This window comes from Ambystoma mexicanum, chromosome 14 (genome assembly GCF_040938575.1).
Source record: "Ambystoma mexicanum isolate Mex_15411 chromosome 14, UKY_AmexF1_1, whole genome shotgun sequence".
NCBI lineage: Eukaryota > Metazoa > Chordata > Amphibia > Caudata > Ambystomatidae > Ambystoma > Ambystoma mexicanum.
Genome location: NC_090940.1, coordinates 190,425,202 through 190,446,901, shown reverse-complemented (window position 1 = coordinate 190,446,901; position 21,700 = coordinate 190,425,202). Strand labels below are relative to the sequence as shown.

At 46.5% G+C, this 21,700-nt stretch overlaps 1 protein-coding gene across 2 annotated transcripts in view; it reads right to left on the bottom strand.

The window, feature by feature from the left end:
- Positions 1-594: 594 nt before the first annotated feature.
- The window catches only part of JKAMP (JNK1/MAPK8 associated membrane protein), a 408,720-nt gene continuing 387,614 nt past the window's right edge, over positions 595-21,700 (bottom strand). For both annotated transcript variants that reach the window (XM_069638896.1, XM_069638897.1), the window contains one exon: positions 595-1,203. In XM_069638896.1, coding sequence (XP_069494997.1) covers positions 985-1,203 — 219 coding nt within the window. In that variant the 3' untranslated portion in view covers positions 595-984. The remainder of the gene's footprint in view (positions 1,204-21,700) is intronic.

Here is a 21,700-nt window from a genome sequence, read left to right as displayed (position 1 = left end):
TACTTCTGCTCCAAGGTCCACTCACAATTTTCCATATGGGAGTATGATTCATTCTGAGGACTGCAGTTTAGAATTCACAGTTCAGCAGATTCTGGGCAGAAATTTTAAACAGACACAAAACTCAAAATAGTCCATTTACTAATACCACCGACCAGAAGGCCATCAGTGGACTAACTCGCCACAGGGACCACTAAAAAAAAGGCAGCCTGTTAATGGGCGAGTAAAGCGATTAATCACTGAGTCACATGATATTGTCTCACGATCCATATTCATAGGTTATCGAACCAATGTCCGCCGGATATTGTCAAATGGTGTGTACCAGATGGACGGGACATAAATCCATGGGTTAATGTGTCCTGCCTGAGAAAGAAATATGTACTTTTGCACAATTTACAAACGTTCACCAACTCCCTTTGACTTAATCCCTCACCATCACTGTTCCAGGTTAGAGGGAACTCCTGGCTAAAAGGAAAAACACTGGGATAGTTGTTGGTTCTCTGCAGTTTTCTTGTCATACACATTATGAACAGTAATTCTGTTTTCTTTCCAAATTAAAGTTCACAGCTTCCGATAGAAATGAACAACATTAAAACATAGCATTATAGTTCTTTTTAATAACAGCTGATGTGCAGACATTTACACATTACAGAAACAGTTCAAAATGAAACCCAGAAAACAGAAACGAACGACATGATAGGCTGTTTTGCGTAGTTCAAAAACATTTAAATATATTTACAAAACACTGTCGCTGACAATATTCAGATCTTCCAGCTGGCTTTTATGTATATTTAATGTAGTTCAAAGTTTTACATTTTGGCCATAACTCGTGTGACAGCGTCAGCTGAAAAAAATACAAAATGCATTCCAAAGCTCCTCTCCCACAAATGACAAAAAACATATGAAAGTCTGTCACTAGAGTGCATTGAGCATGTTCAATCCTCTCGGCTGGTAAAGCCACTTTGTCTGGGTCGGCAGCAAATTCCTTCAATGTCCGTTTGCTCCCTCAGAATGTATCCTTGCAGGATCAGTAAACTTTGCAGTAAGCAGATAAAACAAGGCGGGTGCGGGTACAAGTGCTAGAAGAGGCAGGTCCCGCTCTAGTTTTTCCACTCTAGAAATAGAGATGATTCCGTAGGCATGGAGCAACCAATGACTGAAGAGGACTATCAGTCTTTTCTTCTGCACAAGAAGATGCTTGAAGGACTTGTTGAAAAGAAGATAACAGTTTAGTTAGTTAAGCATGTTTATTTAACCACAAAAAAAAAACATACAGCTCATTAAAGTGTTAATAATGCGTGTCTGCAATATTGTTAAGTGGTTAAATAGAGTTATGTACAAATGAATTCTCCGATTGCTTGGATATATACAATGTTTTTCTGGCCTTATTTATTTATTTGTAGTAGGACGCAGCTTACAAATGGTTGTGTATAGTAAAAACAGTCAAATGTTCTAAAGTGAAGGCAATCTACCAAATACTTAAGAGCTTTGTTTGCGGATTACATTGGGCCCTCCTTTAATAGAAGGCGAGCTACAATTGATGGAATTCCCAAGGAACGGTCCAGTGGTGCAAAAGTGAGCATTTTTATACATCACTTTTTGCTTCTGTAAGTGGGGTAAATCATGAGCCGAGCTCCGAACCATTATGAATTTATACAGACCATGGATAGAAAAGACAATGGAAAGTTAAAGAAAATCTTAACTAAGTAAGCATCAAAGTAGTTTTAGCAATTTTGTATGCAGGATACAGAGCAACAAACCGTAGAGAACAAAATGGGGGGACAAAAGAAAAGGAAAAAAGACCATGGACACAAGTGAGCAGCAATAGTTAACTTAAAGTTATTGTGTTTGCAGACATATATGCAACAGCGCTAGTGTAGTTAAAGAGGTGTGGAAAATGTCTGTGCATTTGAAAATGGCGGAGGAAAGCAGTCACAAACTATCAGGCCTAAAAGGAAAGCAGTGATCAACTCTGGTGAAAATAACTAGGTTCAACTAATTGGGAACAGTCTTAAGAAAATTGTGGGTGACAATCTGGTAACTAAAATGTAGGCAAGTTAAAACGTTCACCTTAGTACATCATGCAGTGCTGCTCTCAGCCACATTCTAGCGGGACGCTGTGCCTTATAAAAATCAGCAACAATTAAATAAAGGCATCAAGTGAAAAAAATAAATGTTTGGCATCTCCCTAAATAGTAGCCTGGCTAAAAGAGAATGTACTAAAACTGGGAGACAAATAAAAAAAGTAGAACAAATAAACGTTTGCCTTGTTCTCTAGTTTATAGTTACAGGAGACAACTAGTGAGGCATATTCACAGTGAAGTCAGTGTAAATCACAGAACATTGTGAATGTTATTTGCTCAAGTGACCATTGTTCTTCTAGTCCATAGTCCTGTGTGCGATATCCATAGTTCGGATCACTCTATAGCTCACAACTTCAATACGTTGTTGACTGGTGCTTCAAGATTTGAGGAGTATTTACAGAATCCCTGGGATTGAGGAATTGATGGATAGGGAAACTTTAAGCCCCCACTACAGACAGGCACGGGGATCCAGGGAGATGATGTATTGCTAGGATTATTTGAACAGCAAAATCCTTCCAAACATAACAGGAGTGAATCTTTAGAGGGTTAGTGAATCTTTGGGTTTAGTGTCCGAGTAAGACGGTACAAACCCATCGCCCTTAGTCTTATTTTAAAGTTGCAACCAAAAACCCCACCTCAGCAGTCCCAATATTCCTGAACTCTGCCTGAAATCCGCTAAACCCCTGATAGGAGTGATAAGGGCGCTGTCTTTAAGTGAAAATGACCCCTTTTGGAACTAGTCGTGTCTGGCTTCAAAGCAGGCTACTTGATTGCTGTTAAACATGTGTTTATGACTGGGGTTGGGGTTTTCTTCAGCTAGCTCACCTGTAGCCGAATAAAATATTTGGAATTTGTTGAAAGGTAAGCTGAACAGTTTGCTTTGAGCTTAGCCTGACAGCAGATTGAGGCCCACACAGTCCTGCCTCAGTTGTTTTGTGGCAGGCGGCAACATGCCCAGCAATACTACTTCGCATTGTTTGTAAACACCCCACACACTACTGCTTTTTATCTGGAGCAAGGTTCCTCGCATAGTCAGTAATATCTTGTCAAAGGCACACATTGCAGACTGGCAAATCAGAGTTTGCAAGTGTAAGGCACTAGTTTAGACAGACCTGTTTTCCTAATGCATCTGGTGAATTATCCTCCCCAAAGAGGAAGCAGTGGCCCTATTTATCTGGAGCATTAGAATAGCTATCACTACTGGTTGAGCTGAGGGATGAAAGGAGAAGCTATGTGTTCCTCTGGTGGTGGGCTGAAATGTAGCGCCCAGCTCATTTGTTGGAGCCACCAAAGGGGGTGGGGGTCCCACAGCTTCCTAGCTTCTTTAGGAAGTCTGGTTACAGTGCAATACTTGTTCATTTGTCTGTCCTTGACGTTTCTGGTGTCAAAAAACCCTCCCCTCCCCCCCCCCCCGAGAAGGTTCAACCAATGTAAGTTCCATGAAGAAAGCATAAACCAGAGAATCTGCTCCTTGACTTCTCCATGAAGCACAAAGAGGACATTTGCTATTGTGAAGAGCCACACATCGACCAATAGTGATCTGGTTGCCCAAATATATATTTATATATAAACAAAAATGGTCTTCTGTTTCCACAAAGTAAATTACTTTTTGGAAATAACTTCAAATTACTTTGAATATGAAAAATTACCTACATGGTGATTCAGGTTCTCTTCATGCAGGCTCTCCCTCCTTCACAACTGGTTGTGACACCTGCATCCGGGCCGGAAAAGTTGGCTGCAAAAGATAGCTTTCACTTTTAAGAACTTTGAAGGGGTGGGGTCTACATCACCTGTGCATCTTTCCGCACACCGGCCCACACCTCACCTCATGTCACCAACGTTCCACACCCAGTTCCTGTGGTTCCGCTGATGGCGGGAGAATTTAAGTATATGCGTACTGTGGGTGGGTGTTGTGGAGGAAGGAGAGCCTGGACTAAGAACCTGAATCACCAGAAAGGTAATTTTTCATTTCTCTTTCGTCCCGACTCTCCCTCCTTCCCAACTGTTAGGGGCCAGACTAAAAAGCCTTCGAAAAAGTAAGGGTGGAGGAGACAGCATGTACAGAATTCAGGTAAACAAGTTGCAGAGCACCTCTTGGCCAAATTTTGCATCATTTCTAGAAGATGTATCCAGAGCATAGTGCTTTCAAAAGGCAAGCGGGCTAGCCCAAGTAGCTGCTTTACTGAGGTCTACAATGGGAACATGCCTGGAAAAGGCTATGGATGTGCTTTGGCTCCAGTGGAATGAGCCAGAAGTCTCTGCAGAGACACAAGCCCTTCCATGTTGTAAGCCTTGGAGATAAAGGAGACAACCCATCTAGCGATGGAAGCTTTAGCTGCCTTATTGTCAGGAGAGGGACCCCCATAAGTAACGAAGAGCTGATCTGCTTCTCTGAACGGTTTGGTCCTTTCTAGATAACATTTTAAAATCTTACAACATCTAGGCTATGTAATGTTTCTTCGGCCTCAGACGTATGCAATCTAGGTAGAAAAACGGAAGACAAATCTCCTGGTTTAAATTAAATTTGGAAACCACCTTAGGTAGGAAGGAGGGGACCGTACGTAGGACAACTTTGTCCTTATGGAACACTATATATGGTTCCTTTGAGGCGAGAGCCTGGAGCTCTCCAATCCCTCTAGCCGAAGTAATGATACTAAGAATGCCGTTTTCAAGTTAAAATTCTAATTCACATGAGGCCATAGGCTCGAATGGCTTTTGCATTAGGGCTGATATGACCACGTTGAGATCCCACTGAGGTGTAGGTACAAGAATAGGGGGATGCAAGCGTAGAAGACCCTCAAAGTGCTTTTTAATGGCTTTGTTGGAAAGAGAAAAGGCCTTATGTTCCCTATTCAAGTAAGCACCAATAGCTGATAAGTAGTGTTTGCGCGTGTCTACTTTGACACCGGTAGAAACTAGATAAGACATGAAGGACATGACATCATCAATAGACACCTTTAGAGGGTTATGGTCTTGGTCCAAGGCCCAGTGACTTAACTGTAAACATTTGCTACAATATAGTTTAAATAGAAGCTTTTCTAGAGGCTGACATGGTTATATTTTGGTCTGACAAATGTAAGTGGGAAAAAGCTAGTTTTTCAGGACCCAAGCCTTCAAGTTCAGCAATTGAGGGGAGGTGTGAAGGACCTGCTTTTTCTGTTGAGTCAAAAGATCTCTCCATGACAGAAGAGCTAATAGAAAAGTGGCTATGAGAATCATTGTTGAGATTCTGTGACATTTTGAATTGGAGTCATATTTTGTGAATTAATGGGAGATGTGGGAACGCATAAAGTGTTAGTTAGGTACGACTGTTAGGAAAGATTTCATATTGTAGTTAATTTTCCTTCCATGTGGCAACCCCCAAACTTTTTGCTGTTGTTTTACACCCTGATCTAGACTTTGCCAGAGAAGCGCAGCCTTCCGCCGCACTCTGGGCTTTCGCTCCATTCTTATGGGGAAACTGACATGCCCTTAAGACAGTCAGTAACGGGAGACTTTGTTTCCCTTAGTCCTTTCCTCATGTTGCAGCTTTTGAGCAACATGAAACAAGAGTGCAGCGTAACTTACCTTACCGCGCTCTTGGGTCTCTAGTCATTCCAATGGCCCTAGAAACTCTCGCTGGACTTATGAAATGTGCAAGTGTGTCACGGACGGGACTGGTGGCAGCTATCATTTCTTTGTGTTTTGAACCCTTTTTTGCCATGTTAACCGCGCTTCCTGCAATTGGCCCAAATGGGTGGCCTGGCCTCCAAAATGGCCATGCCACGAGGTTCTTTGTCCTGTCCGCTGACCGTCTTGCCCCTTCACCTTCCCCCCAGGTCGAGCCGACCCGGGGCAGTCCTTATTTGGTCATGCACTTTCCCACGAAACAACGCTTTTGCGGGCTTCTGCATGCCTTGTGTGTGCCTCCAGGATGTGGGCTGGGATGTCTGATCCCAATACACATCCTGGGTGCCAGAGAGTCTAGAGTGTCTTGAATGCCTGGGACCACCGTGGTCCGTGATAGGTCCACGTATGGTGTGAGTGTTTTGTGAGCAGATCTCCCATTGGGTCCTCTCCCTTTTGGCGCGAAGGGAACTCTGGATAAGAGGAGGCTGGAAACACCACTACCATGTCGATCTTCTGAGTTCTCACGAACAAAGGATAAGGAGCCAAGTATCCTGCAACTAAGAAGCAGAGTCGAGGAATCGCTGGTGACCCGCTGAAGGTTTGGCACCCTGCACTGCTGTCGTCCTGTGAGACCCTCTGATCGAACGAGAAGGCCTGTACTGGCGCTTCGACCCTTTAGAATAGTGGGAACAACTATTCTCGCCATCTTCACCAAATCCTGTACTTAAGCCTTCGGAAGCATCCCTGGGCCATCCAGTGGACTGATCAGCCTACACGGGAACCTTGCTCTGTCACCACGGTCTGACTTACTGCTAATCCCATGTCCGCGGCACTCACACGATTTGTACACTTGGCATTCCCAGGTCTGAAGTGAGACGTGTGCTTTGGGACTGGAATACATGCGGTTGCCGAGTTGCCCTGCTGTGGTAAAAAACCTGTGCGTGTTCGCTGCATTTGGGACACCCTCGACCCGGACTCCTGCTGTCGCGGAATCTACACGGCGACGAGACACCCTGCTGATCGCATCTGAACCTGCCAGTACCGAAACGGAACCGGAGAAGCCTGGGTCTGCCTGCATCGGGGACCGGTGAGTAGTCAATACCCTAACCGGTCGCCCTCCCGCAGGAGCCTGTGGCTCTCCACCGCTGTCGTAAACAGCAACCCTTTTCCGCACTCGCGCCCTGCTTCTGCCCACAAGTGGAGGCCGCGCTTGAGTAGCGGGGAACTGTTCATCATCGTTTTGTTCACCTCTCTGAACTGCCTGATCTCCCTGAAGAGACTCTCCTTTGCCCGTTGGCACCCGTGTGTGCAGGTACTTTTGAGCACAAGGCTCCACTCTTCGGAGGGCTCGGACTTCCTTCTAGTGAGGTGGCCTCTGATGTCGAACTGGGTCTAACGATTACTTGCACTGCCTGTTTTCCTGCCCATCTAGGTGGTCTGCATATTTCATGCTTCTAACTCTTTAGACCCCTTGGTCTTGTATATATATTGTATTACTTGTGATGTGTTGGTTTATTGGAGTTTTACCGTGATTCTTTACTATGGTCGATGTTACAAAGGCCTTGTAATAAATGTGTCTATATTTTTAATATAACACCTGTCTGGAGTAATTTGTAAGCGTCCTTGCTTTGTGTGCTCATTGCAGGCTTTCAGTCACCCTCACCCCTCTTGAGACCTAGTCTTGACTGCCGCCATCGCTACCCTGATTGGTCTGGCTTGTCCAGAGGTTACCCTGTTCCAAGAAACTAGGCTGGCCTTCTGAACCTCTGCCCCTCCAGGACAGAGTTCAGAAATCCATCTTAACAACAACCAATCCAGATGTAGAACATCTCCAAGGGATCGAAGACCCTGACCATGCCTTGATGCAAACTGAGGACAGAGTTGTGCTGGTTGGCAAAGAGGTCTACTGATGGGTGGGCCCAGTTCTGAAATACAGCTCCCACTCGGGCAGAGCAGACTAATCTGCTTAGTTTGTCTGCTAGGATGTTCTTTCTTCCCTCCAGATGGGACGCCAACAAAAAGATGGGATTCTGAATGGCCCAATACCAAATTGTCTCTGCTAGGAGACACAGGTGAAGGGAACGAATACCCCCCTGCTTTTTGATCTAAAACATTGCAGTGGTCTTGTCCATTAGAATGCTCACCACCTTTCCTTGAAGTGAGGGAAGAAATGATTTCAGAGCGAACAATATGGCTTAGTTCCAGGACATTTATGTGGTCCTTTTCCTGAGTGGACCAAAGACCGTGAGCTGTCAGACTGACACAATGGGCTCCCCCAACCGTACTCTGAAGAGTGTTATGACTATTTGGTAAGGAGGAGGTTGGAAGGAAAAAAGATTAACAGGTTCTCTGGGGAGTTCAACCAGAGTAGTGAGTCCTGAATTTGTGTTGGAATTTGAATTTCCTGGGAATCCAAGAGCTGGTTCCAGTTGCGAGCAAGATGCCAGTGGACCGTTCTCATATGGAGCCTTGCAAAGGGAACTAGGTTTATGTAGGAGGCCATAAGCCCAAAGAGTCTTTGAAACCACCAAGCTGACAGTCTGGTGGGAATCGAACTACATGTTGGTTTGTTGAATAGCTTCCACCCTTTACAGGGGTGGAAAGGCTCGGTGTAGAGTAGCATCTATGACTGCTCCTAGGAATTGAATCCTTTGCAAAGGAATGAGCTGGAATTTTGTCACATTTATGGAAAACCCTAAGTTGAACAGAGCATGGCATGTTAATTGCATCTTCTGAAGTAATTCCTCTGGAGACTGGACCTTGAGACGTCAGTCATCTCAGTAAGGGTAAAGATGACTGTACTTAACCGAAGATAGACTGCCACTGACCCCAGAACAGGTGTGAAAACACTGGGGGCAGAACTTAGCCCAAAGGGAAGACAAAAGAACTTGTAATGAGAACTTCCTATTGTGAATTTCTGGAACCGACTCTGTGCTTTGTAGATGGGGGTGGGAAAGTAAGCGTCCTGTAGATCTGCAGATGTCATCCAATCGTTTGGATGAAGAGAAGCCAGAATCTGAGGCATGGTCACCATGTGGAAGGTTTCGATTGATAGAAATTGGTTGAGGTATGAAAGGTCCAGAATTAGATGGATCCCGCCTGATTTCTTTGGGATCAGAAAGTAGCTAGAGTAAAATCCCAGACCTACTTCCTCTTGAGGAACCAACTCTATAGCTCCTAAGAGAAGGAGTTTTTGGATCTCCACCAGGAGCTCCGTGGATGATTTTTGGAACTTTGGAGGAGAGGAAGGTGGAATAGCCGGACGGGCAAGGCAGTAACCATGCTGAATAATATTCAAAACCCATTCCTCTTGAGTAATCTTTTTCCAAAAGGGAAGGAAGTTGGAAAGCCTTCCTGCTACCGGGAATGTATGCTCCCCGAAAGTAGGAGTGGAAAGTGTGTACATGCCCGGAAAGAAGTCAAATAGACTTCTTTTGCTCTTGAGCAGAATTTGAGGAAGTGGAAGGTCCCGACTTTGGTCTATATCTTCTTTTTTTAGAAGAGTAATAAGACTTAGCAGAAGTGGCAGAACCATTGTTTCCTGGAGGACGTGGTTTAAAAGATTGAAAGTTTTGGTGATAAGGCTGTTTCACCGAAATTGAGCTAAGGGTTCTAGATGCCGTGACACTGGCCTTACGTTTGTGGAGGACCTTATCTGTGGATGGATCGAACCGTGTTTTTCCATCAAATGGAAGGTCGAGCACCTTCTCCTGGATATTTTGGTGAAGGGAAGAGGCTGACAAATATACGTGCCTACGCATGCAGACTGCACTGGCGACTGCTCTTGCTGTTTTATCAGTGAGGTGTTTGACCACTTGAAGTTGCTGGATAACAGCTTCTCTACCCTCTGAAATCCAGAAGGAAAGTTTGTCGACGGCCTCTGAGGGAGCATGTCAGCAAAGCATTCAAGATTTTCCCAATTAAGGATGTTAAATCCTGTCAAAATTGTAACAGTGTTATCCTGCCTAAGTTGTAAGGTACATTTAGTATAAGACTTCTTACCTTGAGTCTCCCACGTTTTTGCATGTTTATCCAGAAATGAAGCCTTTACCCTTTGTGCCTATGGCAGCAGAGACTACCACAGATTGAGCTGAAAGATTGCACATGAATATGAAGGGTTCATCCTTAGGCACCTTGTATTTGTCATCTAGGACCTCGAAGATGTGTGGATCGGAATTAGGCTTTCCCCAACAAACTAGAGCTTGTTCTAGAACAGACAATTCCATGGGAAGTGGAATTTTGACTGCTGAGATGGCAGTTTCCCCAAAACACCAGTCATTCCAGGCTTATCCTTAGGGATGATTTCTAGTGTCTGCATGGCTTTAGTCACAATGTCATAAAACACCTTAGAAGGTGACCGAGTGGTGTCGCCATCTGAGTCAATCCTTGGAAATATTCTGTTTCTTGGGTGGATGAGCAGAGTCCTCATTGTCCACTGATGCCATGATTGGCTCAGGAATAGGCTTGATGGATACCAATGCCTGAGGTAAAACAGATGACATTTTGTCTTTGATGCGTTGAGCCAGGACTTCTAGGACAGGTTCAACGTATTCCTCATCTTTGATATGCAATGGCCAGCTTTAGGTGCTTCGGAAAACTTTTTCGGCAGAGGGCGCTGTGCGTCGATGGCATCAAGTCGATGTCCCTCGAGGGTCTCCATCGAGGGTAATGTCATCAGAGAGCATATATAGCATGTGCAGCGCCTGTTGGCCTCAGTTCTGTTTTTCCTCCTCCTCTTGCAGCAGAGATGCCCATAAATACGGGCATGATAGTACTCAGCCTTGGTGGAACGGAAGCTGTAATAGCATGGGAAATTCTACAGAGGGCTAGGTTGGTAGGGCGATGAGGAATACGTTGGAGGAAAATCCAGTTGAGAGAACGTTACCAGGGGTAAGTAACTTGTTCTTCGAATGAATTGTGTCCTCCAACGTATTCATCTTTGACAGACTCCCAAAGCAGTATTAAATTTGGAGGAGGGATTAGAATGACATATTATACATTTTCATGGGCAGAGCACAGAACTGCCTTGCCAGAAACCCCATCCTGACCCTGAGAAGAATCCAGACAGTAATGTTTTGTAAACGTGTGGATGGAAGACCACGTTGCCACTTCACAGATGTTTCTAATAGGAACACCCCTTTGAAGGGCTGTAGATTTAGCCATGCCCCGGGTTGAATGAGCTCGCAAACCTTCAGTGGGGGTCTTTCCCTGCCAGCCTGTAGCACTCAGAAATTGTCAAAATTATCCACCTAGATAAGGTCGGTTTCTAACAGCCTGACCTAGTTTGTATCCTGTATACCCTATGAATAGCTGATCAAACCATATTTTGGGATCTAACCTATAATGTTTTTCTTCCTCCTTACCAGGGTGAGGTGGAGGATAGAAGGAAGGCATAAACATTTTCTGGTTCAAATGAAAATCTGAAATTATTTTTGGCAAAAACAAAGGTTTGACCTTAAAGACAACTTTGTCCTTGTGGAAGACTGTAAAGGATGGCTTTACAGACAGTGCCTGCAACTCGCTCAATCTGACGTAATGTGAGAGCAACCAATAAAATGGTTTTAAAGGTTAATAACCTTAGAGGACATGTGTGCATGGGTTCAAAGGGTGCACACATTAGGAACTTTAAAACCAGATTTAGGTCCCAAACCGGAACCTGGAAAGGAGATGGAGGGTACACATTAGTGAGTCCTTTCAGGAATTGAGTAACCAGTGGGATTTTGAAGTAAGAACATTCCTTTGACGAGCACTTAAAAATGGACAGCGCCGCCAGATATCCTTTAATGGTACCAATATGGAGCCCCAGATTGGCTAAGGATAGAAGGAAGGATAAAACATTTGGTGTTTTACACAGAAAGGGGTCTACATTCTATTCCTTGCACCAGTTGCAAAACATATTCCAACGGCAACGGTACAAAGATTTTGTTGCTGGTCTTCTAGCCGAAAACAACACCACCATAACGTCATCCGGGAGGTCCCAATCCTTATATCGCAACCTTTCAGAAACAAAGCGTGAAGGTTGAGAATGTTGACCTCTGGATCGAGAACCCGACCCTCCTCTTGCAAGAGGTGGTCCTCACTTTGTGGAAGACGTATTGGAGGACAGATTGACATGTCTAGAAGGTCCGGGTACCACGTCCTCCTGGCCCAATCCGGGGCAATTAGAATCACGTTCTTCCTGAACTTTCTCAATCTCGTGATTACATGAGGAATGACGGGTACTGGAGGAAACATGTACAGAGTGAAAATTTTAAGTCCACCACAAACACATCTCCTAGAGCTCCTCTTGGGGGAAATTCCCTGGAGCAGAACGTTTTGCACTTCCGGTTGACCTCGGTCGCAAACAGATCAACTTACAGGGTTCTCCAAAAGGTGAAGATCTCTTGAAGGACTTCCTGATCTAGTTCCCACTCGTGGGAGACTGCTCTGCCTGATCAGAGCATCCACCGCCATGTTCTTCTCCGGCTAGGTGAACTGCTGATAGGGAGATTCCGTCGTGAATTGCCCAGTACCAGAGCTGCATTGCCTCTCTGCACAGTGGTAGTGACCTTACACCTCCTCTCGTGTTGAGGTAGTCCATGGCCTCCGTGATTATCCGGACATTCTTTCCCCGTAGAGAGGGCAGGAAGGCCTTCATCTCTAGTCCGATTGCCCTCAGCTCCAAAAGGTTGATGTGTAGTTTGGACTCCGATGGAGACCACCAACCGTCAGATCGTTGGCATGAGCTCCCCATCCCGTGAGTGAGGCATCCGTCGCTACTGTAATCTCCGGCCATGGTTTCCAAAAGGTTTCTCCCTTCAGAATATTGTCCTCACAGGCCCACCACAGAAGATCCTGTGAGACCCTTTTTGGAATCTGAAGTCGGTCCGACATCTTTACTGAGAACTGGGACCATTGTGTTCTTAGAGCCCATTGAAGGGATCTCTCTCAGGTGGGCCTATGGCACCAAAAAATGCAGGAAGCCACGAGGCCGAGCAACCTAAAAAAATGTGTTTTAAATAATTAAAAGCCGGAAGATTCTCGGCACTCTGAAATTTGGTAACCATCTGAAGACTGTCCTGAGCCCTCACCTTTGGTGGCAAGCTCTTTCCCCAAGGATGTGTCTAGTACATCCCCAATATACTTGAGATGTTGAGAAGGTGTCATGTGGGACTTCTTGTAATTGAGGGGAAGCCCAGTCTGTGGAGAGAGTAGCAGGTGATATATGATCCAAGACTTGTTCGGGTGAACGCACCCTGATCAAGTAGTGATAGACATGCATCCCCCCTTCTCCTGAGATTCTGAGTTTGGTGAAAACCCTCGGGCAGAGGTCAGCCCGAAAGGCAGAACTAGAAACTGATAGTGAGAACCGCCAACTGCGAACCACAGGTATTTTCTGTGCTGGAGATGGATTGGCAAATGAAAATAAGCACCCTGGAGGTCCAAAGACACCAACCAATCCTGGCGCTGGAGGGCCTGAAGGATCTGAGAAAGTGTGACCATCTTGAACTTTGACTTAAGATGCTTGAACAAGTACCTCAGGAAGGACAAGATGGGTCTCAGTCCTCTGTCATTTTTGGGGATAAAAATAAATAAATATGGGGAGTACCATCCCTTGTTCCTCTCCGCTACAGGTACCCATTCTATAGCACCTTTATCTAGCAGGGTTAAAACTTCCTGCACAAGGAGCAGATACGGAACCATCAAAGAGGTCTTCTTATAAAAGGAAGGCAGTAACTGTTACGCTCACCTGGTATCCACAGGGACGCCACCCAGCCGGGTTACTCGCTGGTATGCTTCTCAGCTTTGCCCTGATGTGGTCTGCGGGGGAAGGTTCTGCCTGAAAATACAGGAGGACTGTGTTCAAGACAACCCGACTGGGGTAAGTATCGTCCCTCCACCCCCGTATTATTTCAGTCCCTCTGGCGCCCTCTCCTCACCTTGTGGTAGAATTAGGCGTGCTCTCCGTCCTGCCTTCTTTGCAGGGGTGCGCTGTCTTTCATGGGCGAGTGCGGTCCAGTTACTTCACTGATGCCGGCCCATTTGATATTGTTCGGGCAGGTCTTATTGCTGTTCTTTAGTTTTGTTGCTATCCTGCATGCCTTTCTTTGTTTAAAATGTCTCTTTTTTCTCCCTTAGGTACGCCGAGCTTCACCGAAGTGAACTGGCTTGGTTGAGCCCCGCTGGTAAATGATGGCGCATTAAGAGCGCTATGATGCGGTAAGTAAGCGCTATGCGCAGCGCTGCAAAGTCTTGCCTTTGCTAACCTGTGTTTTCCTTCCTTGTAGGTCGCAGTGTTCTTCAGCGCGAGTGGAATGTCCGGAGTGGTGCCAGCCGAGAGGCGACCAGCCAGGTAAGCCTTTGGAGCAGTTCGTAATTTGTAAATGTCTCTACTGCTTTCTTTAATGTTGCCTCTATCTTCCTCTTTCAGGTTGTTCTGTCCGGGAGGCGTGCAGATTCGAAGAAGCTGTTCTCAGTAGCTGTGAGTGTTTAAAGATGAAGACTGCAGGTAAGATGCTGCTGCTAATGATGTTCCTTTTGTCTCCTTGCAGGGTCTGCTTCTCCGAGTTTCGAGGGAATAGCTGGCACGGCGAGCGTCACGTTGCAAGCTGCAAGGTAACGCGAAGCGTGTTGTCTTGCTCGGGTGTGGTTTAAATAGCCCCAACAAAATAGTCCAGGTAAAGTAGTCCCTAGGCTACCACACCCAAAACACTAGACCACATAGCTTGGTTCTTAGGAACCAAGCTATGTGGATGCCTCCATGTTGGCTGACAATATAATAAAGTAGTTCAAAAGCACATTGTTTTTCATGCCAGGACTGGCCCCATGAGGGCTTTTAAAGAAGATGCCAGACTCTAGAGGCCCGAGTCCTGACTCCACCTGGCCAATGGGTTTGCCAGAGGGGGTTTTGGGCGAGGTTCGTGACCGCACTCCCCCCTAAGGCCCCTCCGATGGTGTTCCTTCTGTCTGGCCCAGGTTTGGTTGGGAAGTTCCGATGGAATTTCCCGATTAGACGTGGTGCGGGGATATTCTCACTGGGCTCCCAGGATCTACCTTGTGGTCCAAATCCTTTCCAATCGACGAGATAATATAGCTTGGTCCTAGAGTATTTAGAGTCCAAGATATCTTTGACTTTGAATTCTGGTTCTCCGTCAACAAGTATGGTCTTAGGTGGTGTCCCAATCCGTGTGCCGGGTTGCATTGGTTTCAGGAGGGACACATGGAATACCGGGTGGATGTGTAGATTAGGTGGTAAATCCAGTTTCACGTCTGCTGGGTTGATAATTGCCTTAATGGTAAAGGGTCCTAAGAATCTGGGATGAAAGGTCCGGGTTCCCTTGATGGGTAGGAATTTAGCGGCTAACCAAACTTTGTCTCCTACTTGATAATCAGGGGCCTTTTTCCGGTGTTGGTCAGCGAATCTCTTTTGTTTTTCTTTAGCATGAATAAGTTGTTCCTTTGCCCTTTTGAAAGTCTGAGTAATGGTTGTGTGGAGAGTCTTTACCGCTGGCATTTCCAAGCTGGCTGGAAGGTCTGGTTCAGAGGTACGTGGATGTCTACCATAAAGGGTATAGAAGGGCGTTTGTCCCGTGCTTGAATGCAAAGAATTGTTATATGCATATTCGGCTATGCATAGTAGGTCTTTCCAATTCCTTTGTTCGTGGTGCAGCATGCACCGTAAATATTGCTTGAGTGTCTGATTGGTTCTCTCGGTTTGGCCGTCCGTTTGGGGATAGTGACTGGTAGATAGCCGAATGTCGATCTGCGCCATTGCACAACATTTTTTCCAGACGTTTGAAACAAACTGGCTGCCTCGATCAGAGACCAGAACCGAAGGGAAGCCATGTAGCTTAACCATGCCCTCCAGGAACACTTTTGCTAAAGTGGCTGCGTCTGGGAGGCCTTTGAGAGGAATAAAATGGGCCATTGTCGAGAATAAGTCCACAACTACAAGGATGGTGTTGAACCCTTGGCTTGGAGGTAGATCAGTGATGAAGTCAGGGGAAAGAGTGTGCAATGGAACTAGAGGAATGTCCAATGGTTGTAGGAGACCAGATGGTTTTTGTTTCTGCGATTTATTTTGTGCGCAGACACCACAGGACAGAATATACTGAATGATGTCCTTACACCAGGTAGGCCACCAAAAGTTCTCTTTCACCTTAGCTAGGGTTTTGGCGATCCCAGGATGCCCTTCGATCAGTGAATTGTGATAGTTTGAAATAATATGCTGTTGTAATTCCTTCTTGGGTACATATAGGTGATCCCTAAAAAAGGGTAAATGGTCCTTAATGGTATATTGTTCTCCTTGAGTTTGCCATGCGAGGTAGGCATGAGGATTCATTGTCCGTTGGATTTCTTTTCATAGTTCTGCTGGTGTTAAGGCTGTCGTGATACCCAAGAGTTTGTCTTCAGGTATAATAGATACTGGGTCTGGAGTTGTATATACCATTTCATCTATGCCCATGCGAGATAAGGCATCTGCCTTTCCGTTTCTGACTCCTGGTCTAAATGTGATTACATAATCATATTCGGCGAAGAAAAGGGCCCACCGTAATTGGCGCGAGGACTGGGCCTTGGCGGTTTTGAGATATTGCAGGTTTCAGTGCTCTGTGATGATTGTAATGGTGTGTCTGGCCCCCAGAAGGTAGTGCCTCCAAGCTTTAAAGGCGGATTTGATAGCCAGGAGTTCCTTGTCCGTGATGACATAATTAATCTCTGGAGGTGAGAACATTTTCGACCAGAAGGCCACAGGATGTAGCTGGCCGGTTTCCGGGTATCTCTGTGAAAGGACATCCCCCATTGCGAGACTGGACGCATCAGTTTCAACGACATAAGGGAGGTCTGGACGAGGATGTCGCAGGATTGGAGGGGAGGTAAACCTTCGTTTAAGTTCCTGAAAGGCTTCTTCTGCTTCTTTGGTCCAAGCAAACATTTTGGTAGAGTTTAACTCCCTATTGTCTCTGTGTGCTTGAACCCCTTCTTCCCCGGGGTCCAACCCTTCCCTTTGATCCACAGCTCACCTTGTTTTCTTGGATAGTGTGCTCTCCGTCCTGCTTTCAGCACAGGGGCACGTTGATTGATGCGGGCTCGTTGCTGCCTAGTTACTTCACTGGCAAGAGTCCGACAGGTAAGTATAATGAGTCTTTTGAACAGTTCTCTAACTTTGTTTCTTTCCTTCCTTAGATGATGGCCGGCGTCCGGGGATGGCGGCGTGCTGCTGAGATGAGTAGCGCTGTAGGTGAGTGAGAGCGCGACGCGCGATGCACCCCTTTCGTATTTGCATTGAACTGAGTTATTTTTCTGTGTCTTTTAGGTGCCGAGACGTTTTCAGCGTGGATGCCGGTTATGAAGAACAAATGGGGTGGGTAAGCGCAGTATGCGGTGCCTCTAGATGTTTCCACGCTAACCTGGAGTGTCTTTTCCCTCTTGCAGATGGATGAGAAGTTCCTGCGACAGAGTTCCTCCAGAGCGGTTGGGATTCAGGTAAGTGTTTGAAGCTCGTACAGTATTTAAAAATAAGCAAAGATTTGCAGAATGCTTACTAATGCCTTTTTTCTGTTCTTTTCCCTTTTCCTTAGGAAGTGGCGTGCACGCGTGGAGGTTCTGGTGTCTATTGGTTGTTTCTCTTGGCTATAACATGTGTGGGCGCAAGTCTTGGGAAAGGCCAATTCTTTTGCTCGCCAATCGATTCGAGGATTGTGAGCTACCAACCATGGCATTCCCAAAATCAACCGGAACTGTGGTGTCTTAATGAGGTCGAAAACAATAGATTCTTGGTGTCATTCCTGGCACAGAAGGGTTAAAGCTGCAGTGCATTGGGATACTGGACCAGAAGCTATTTCCGTGCCGTTGACAGTGGTAACAGTGTCGGTGGTTGATGATTTAGGGCGTAACCGAAGCCACACCTTTGCCGCAAGATCCTGGTTGATGTAATTCCCAACGGCTCCACTATCTATGTACGCTCTTACTGCGTGCATCCGAGATGGTTGTTGGTGATTGATCAAGACCACAGATAGTGCACAATGGGAGGTCTGTAGTACACTTTCTTCGCTTGACAAGTGGATCCCTACACTATCCCTGGTACGCTCCTCGAAAGTCCAATTTGGTATAAATCTGGGCATCTTTAACTTGGTCTAGCATCTCAGGGATGAGTGGCAAGGGGTTGCGGTTCTTCACGGTGATCTGGTTCAATGCGCGGTAGTCAATACAGGTTCTCAAGTCTCCTTCCTTTTTCGGTACGAAGAAGGAAAGGGCTGGCTGCGGGGGACTTCGAAGGACGGATACATCCGTTTGCAAGGTACTGGTCTAAATAGGATTTCAAATGAAGGTTTTCTGGTTCTGTGATAGCGTAGATCCTGCCGCAAGGGATTTGTGCACCAGGAACAAGGCCGATCTGACAGTCATAGGGCCTGTGCAGCGGCAATTTATTGGCTTGGTCCTTTCGGAAAACATCCTGGAAATCATGGTATTCACTTGGCAAGGTATTAGTTGCTCCCAGGATTGATACTGTCGCTCCGGGAGTCATGGGGATACAGATGTCGGGTTTCTCCTCTTGGTAATAGCAGTCACCGGGGAAGGTTAATTTTCGTGCCCGCCAGTCTATCAAAGGGTTTTAAGCAACCAACCATGGCATCCATAGTATTAGCCTGAACTGAGGTGCCCTGATGAGATCGAATGAAATAGACTCCCGATGTCCGTCCTGGCACAGCAAGGTTACTCTGGCTGTGCACTGGGTTACTGGTCCGGAAGCGATTTCTGTCCCATCCACGGTGGTTACCTGGTCCATAGTTGGCTTCGAACACAAAGGAAGCCCCATTTCTGCTGCCAGTTCTTGATCAATATAATTTCCAACTGCTCCGCTATTGATGCATGCTTCAACTGCATGCATTCTTGATGACTGTTGGTGGTTAATTAACATCACTGGTATTGCAAAGTGTGAGGTCAGCAACTCTTTCTTCTCACTCGACAAACTGACCTCTACGTTTGTCGAGCTTAATAGATTTCCGATTCCTTAGCTTCATCCTTCTCTGTGGCCCGTCTGTTCTTCTTGGGGGTTTACTGGACAGTCCTTCAGGAAATGTCCTGGTTTCCCACAATACAAACAAAGCTGTTGTCTTCTTTTGTACCGCTCTTGTTTTGCTAATGGAGGCCGTATCCCTCCAATCTGCATGTGTTCTACAGCATTTTCAGGTACACAGGGTGTGTTTTCCCTTGGTCGAACATACACGGTCCGAGGGTCCGTCTTAGACTGGTCTGCCTTTCGGTCCTGCAACCGGTGGTCTAGCTGCACAACCAGATTTATGAATTCTGCACAGTCTCTGGGTGGATCAACCACCTGGGCTAAGACGTCCTTTAATTCGCCTCGTAAGCCTCGATGGAATAACGTGGTTGTTATGTTTTCTGGCCACCGAGCTTCGGCAACCAGTCTGTTGAAGGTAGCAATGTACGTTAACAAGTCCCGATTCCCCTGTCGGAGGGACAAGAGTTCATTGTCTACTGCTTGTTCCTGGGTATGGCGAGCAAAAAGTGTTTCCATTTCTCTCTAGAACCCCCCCAAAGTCATAATAGAGGATCGTCATGGGTTACCAACGGCACCGACCAATCTGCTGCACTACCACTCAGGTATGATGAGACAAAAGCTACTCGAGCTTGGTCGTTGGGAAATGCTCCAGGCCTACAAAGAAAATGAAGGCGGCACTGATTGATGAATGCCGCATACTTCTGTGGGTCGCCGGAGAACCTTTCTGGTGGTGCCAGGGGCACTGTTCCAGGTAACGTGATCTGTACCAGAGTGAGTGGTATGGTGGGGTTTTGCATAGTTGGATTGCTTCCAGGTAGAGGCGTCTGTCCTGCCTGTGATTGCAAGTATTGCCTGCTAATCTCTTCAGTGAGTTCTTTGGTCACTATTAGGTCTGTCCGGTGGGCATTAGTCTCTTGTCGGGCAGAATGAACCTCAGCACGAAGCTCTCCTAGTAATTGGGCCAAGTGGTCCATTTCTGATGTCTCCATGGCACCCAGGTGGATTTGTTATGGTAGGCTTCGCGTTCTGTTACGCTCACCTGGTATCCACAGGGACGCCACCCAGCAGGGTTACTCGCTGGTATGCTTCTCAGCTTTGCCCTGAAGGTTCTGCCTGAAAATATAGGAGGACTGTGTTCAAGACTGACCAACTGGAGTAAGTTTCCTCCCTCCTCCCCCGTATGATTTCAGTCCCTCTGGCGCACTCTCCTCACCTTGTGGTAGAATTAGGCGTGCTCTCCGTCCTGCCTTCTTTGCAGGGGCGCATTGTCTTTCATGGGCGAGTGCGGTCCAGTTACTTCACTGACACCGGCCAGTTTGATATTGTTCAGGTAGGTCTTATTGCTGTTCTTTAGTTTTGTTGCTATCCTGCATGCCTTTCTTTGTTTAAAATGTCCCTTATTTCTCCCTTAGGTATGCAGAGCTTCAGCGCGGCAAACTGGCTTGGTTGAGCCCCGTTGGTAAATGATGGCGCATTAAGATCGCTATGATGCGGTAAGTAAGCGCTATGCGCAGCGCTGTGAAGTCTTGCCTTTGCTAACCTGTGTTTTCCTTCCTTGTAGGTCGCAGTGTTCTTCAGCGCAAGTGGAATGTCTGGAGTGGTGCCAGCCGAGAGACGACCAGCCAGGTAAGCCTTTTGAGCAGTTCGTAATTTGTAAATGTCTCTACTGCTTTCTTTAATGTTGCCTCTATCTTCCTTTTTCAGGTCGTTCTGTCCGGGAGGCGTGCAGATTCGGGGAAGCTGTTCAGTAGCTGTGAGTCTTTAAAGATGAAGACTGCAGGTATGACGCTGCTGCTAATGATATTCCTTTTGTCTCCTTGCAGGTTCTGCTTCTCCGAGGTTCGAGGGAATAGCTGGACACGGTGAGCGTCACGTTGCAGGTTGCAAAGTAATGCGAAGCGTGTTTTCTTGCTCGGGTGTGGTTTAAATAGCCCCAACAAAATAGTCCAGGTAAAGTAGCCCCTAGGCTACCACACCCAAAACACCAGACCGCATAGCTTGGTTCTTAGGAACCAAGCTATGTGGATGCCTCCATGTTGGCTGACAATATAATAAAGTAGTTCCCAAGCACATTGTTTTTCATGGTGTATGAGCCTAGCGCCAAAGAAGCGCCAGGACTGGCCCCATGAGGGCTTTTGAAGAAGATGCCAGGCTCTAGAAGCCCGAGTCCTGACTCCACCTGGCCAATGGGTTTGCCAGAGGGGGTTTTGGGCGAGGGTTGCGACAGTAACCATGGGCTACGGTTTCCAGAGCCCAAGCATCCGAAGTAATGTCTCACCATTATTGTAGATGCAAAGACAGTCTGCTCCCCCCCCCCACTGGTGAACTGTGACTCAAGACCTCAGAGGGGTTTTGTGGCGGTTGCTGCAGAGGCCGATGGTATGGAGGCTGCTGCTTCAGCTGGCTTTGCACCTCTACCTCATCCACCACAAGGAAATCTTCTCTGTCCTCTTGGACAAGCCATTCCTCTCGCCCTTCGAACTGAGGAGTAGTAGCAAAAAGATCTACCCCTCCAAGGTTGTCCCTAAAGATTTGGCTGCCGCCTTAGAGGTGTGCAACTTCTCAAGGCTCTTGTCAGCCTTGCTACCAAAAAGATGAGACCTGTCAAAAGGCTTGTTGAGAAGCCTAGACCGCACATCTGGTGCAAAACCCAACTTCCTAAACCACGCACATCTGCGCATAACAGTGCTGGTATCCATGGATCTGCTGATTCTATCCGCAGTATCCAACCCTGATTGAAGCGATTCACAACTAGCTTCCTTGCCGTCCTTAACAATAGCTAAGAAGCCATCCCTTTCTTCCCCACTCAGGAATATGCTCTGCCGCCATAGATATGCAGTCACCCAATGTAAGAACATTTTGCCAGGCACAAGTGGAGTTGGCAGATTTCAGTGCCATGCTCCCTGCAGAAAATACCTTTCTCGCCCATTCATCTACATGCTTGTCGTCCCCATCAGGAGGGATGGTAGGGTACACTGCCTGTTTTGAAGTAGTTGTAGCCGCCTGCACC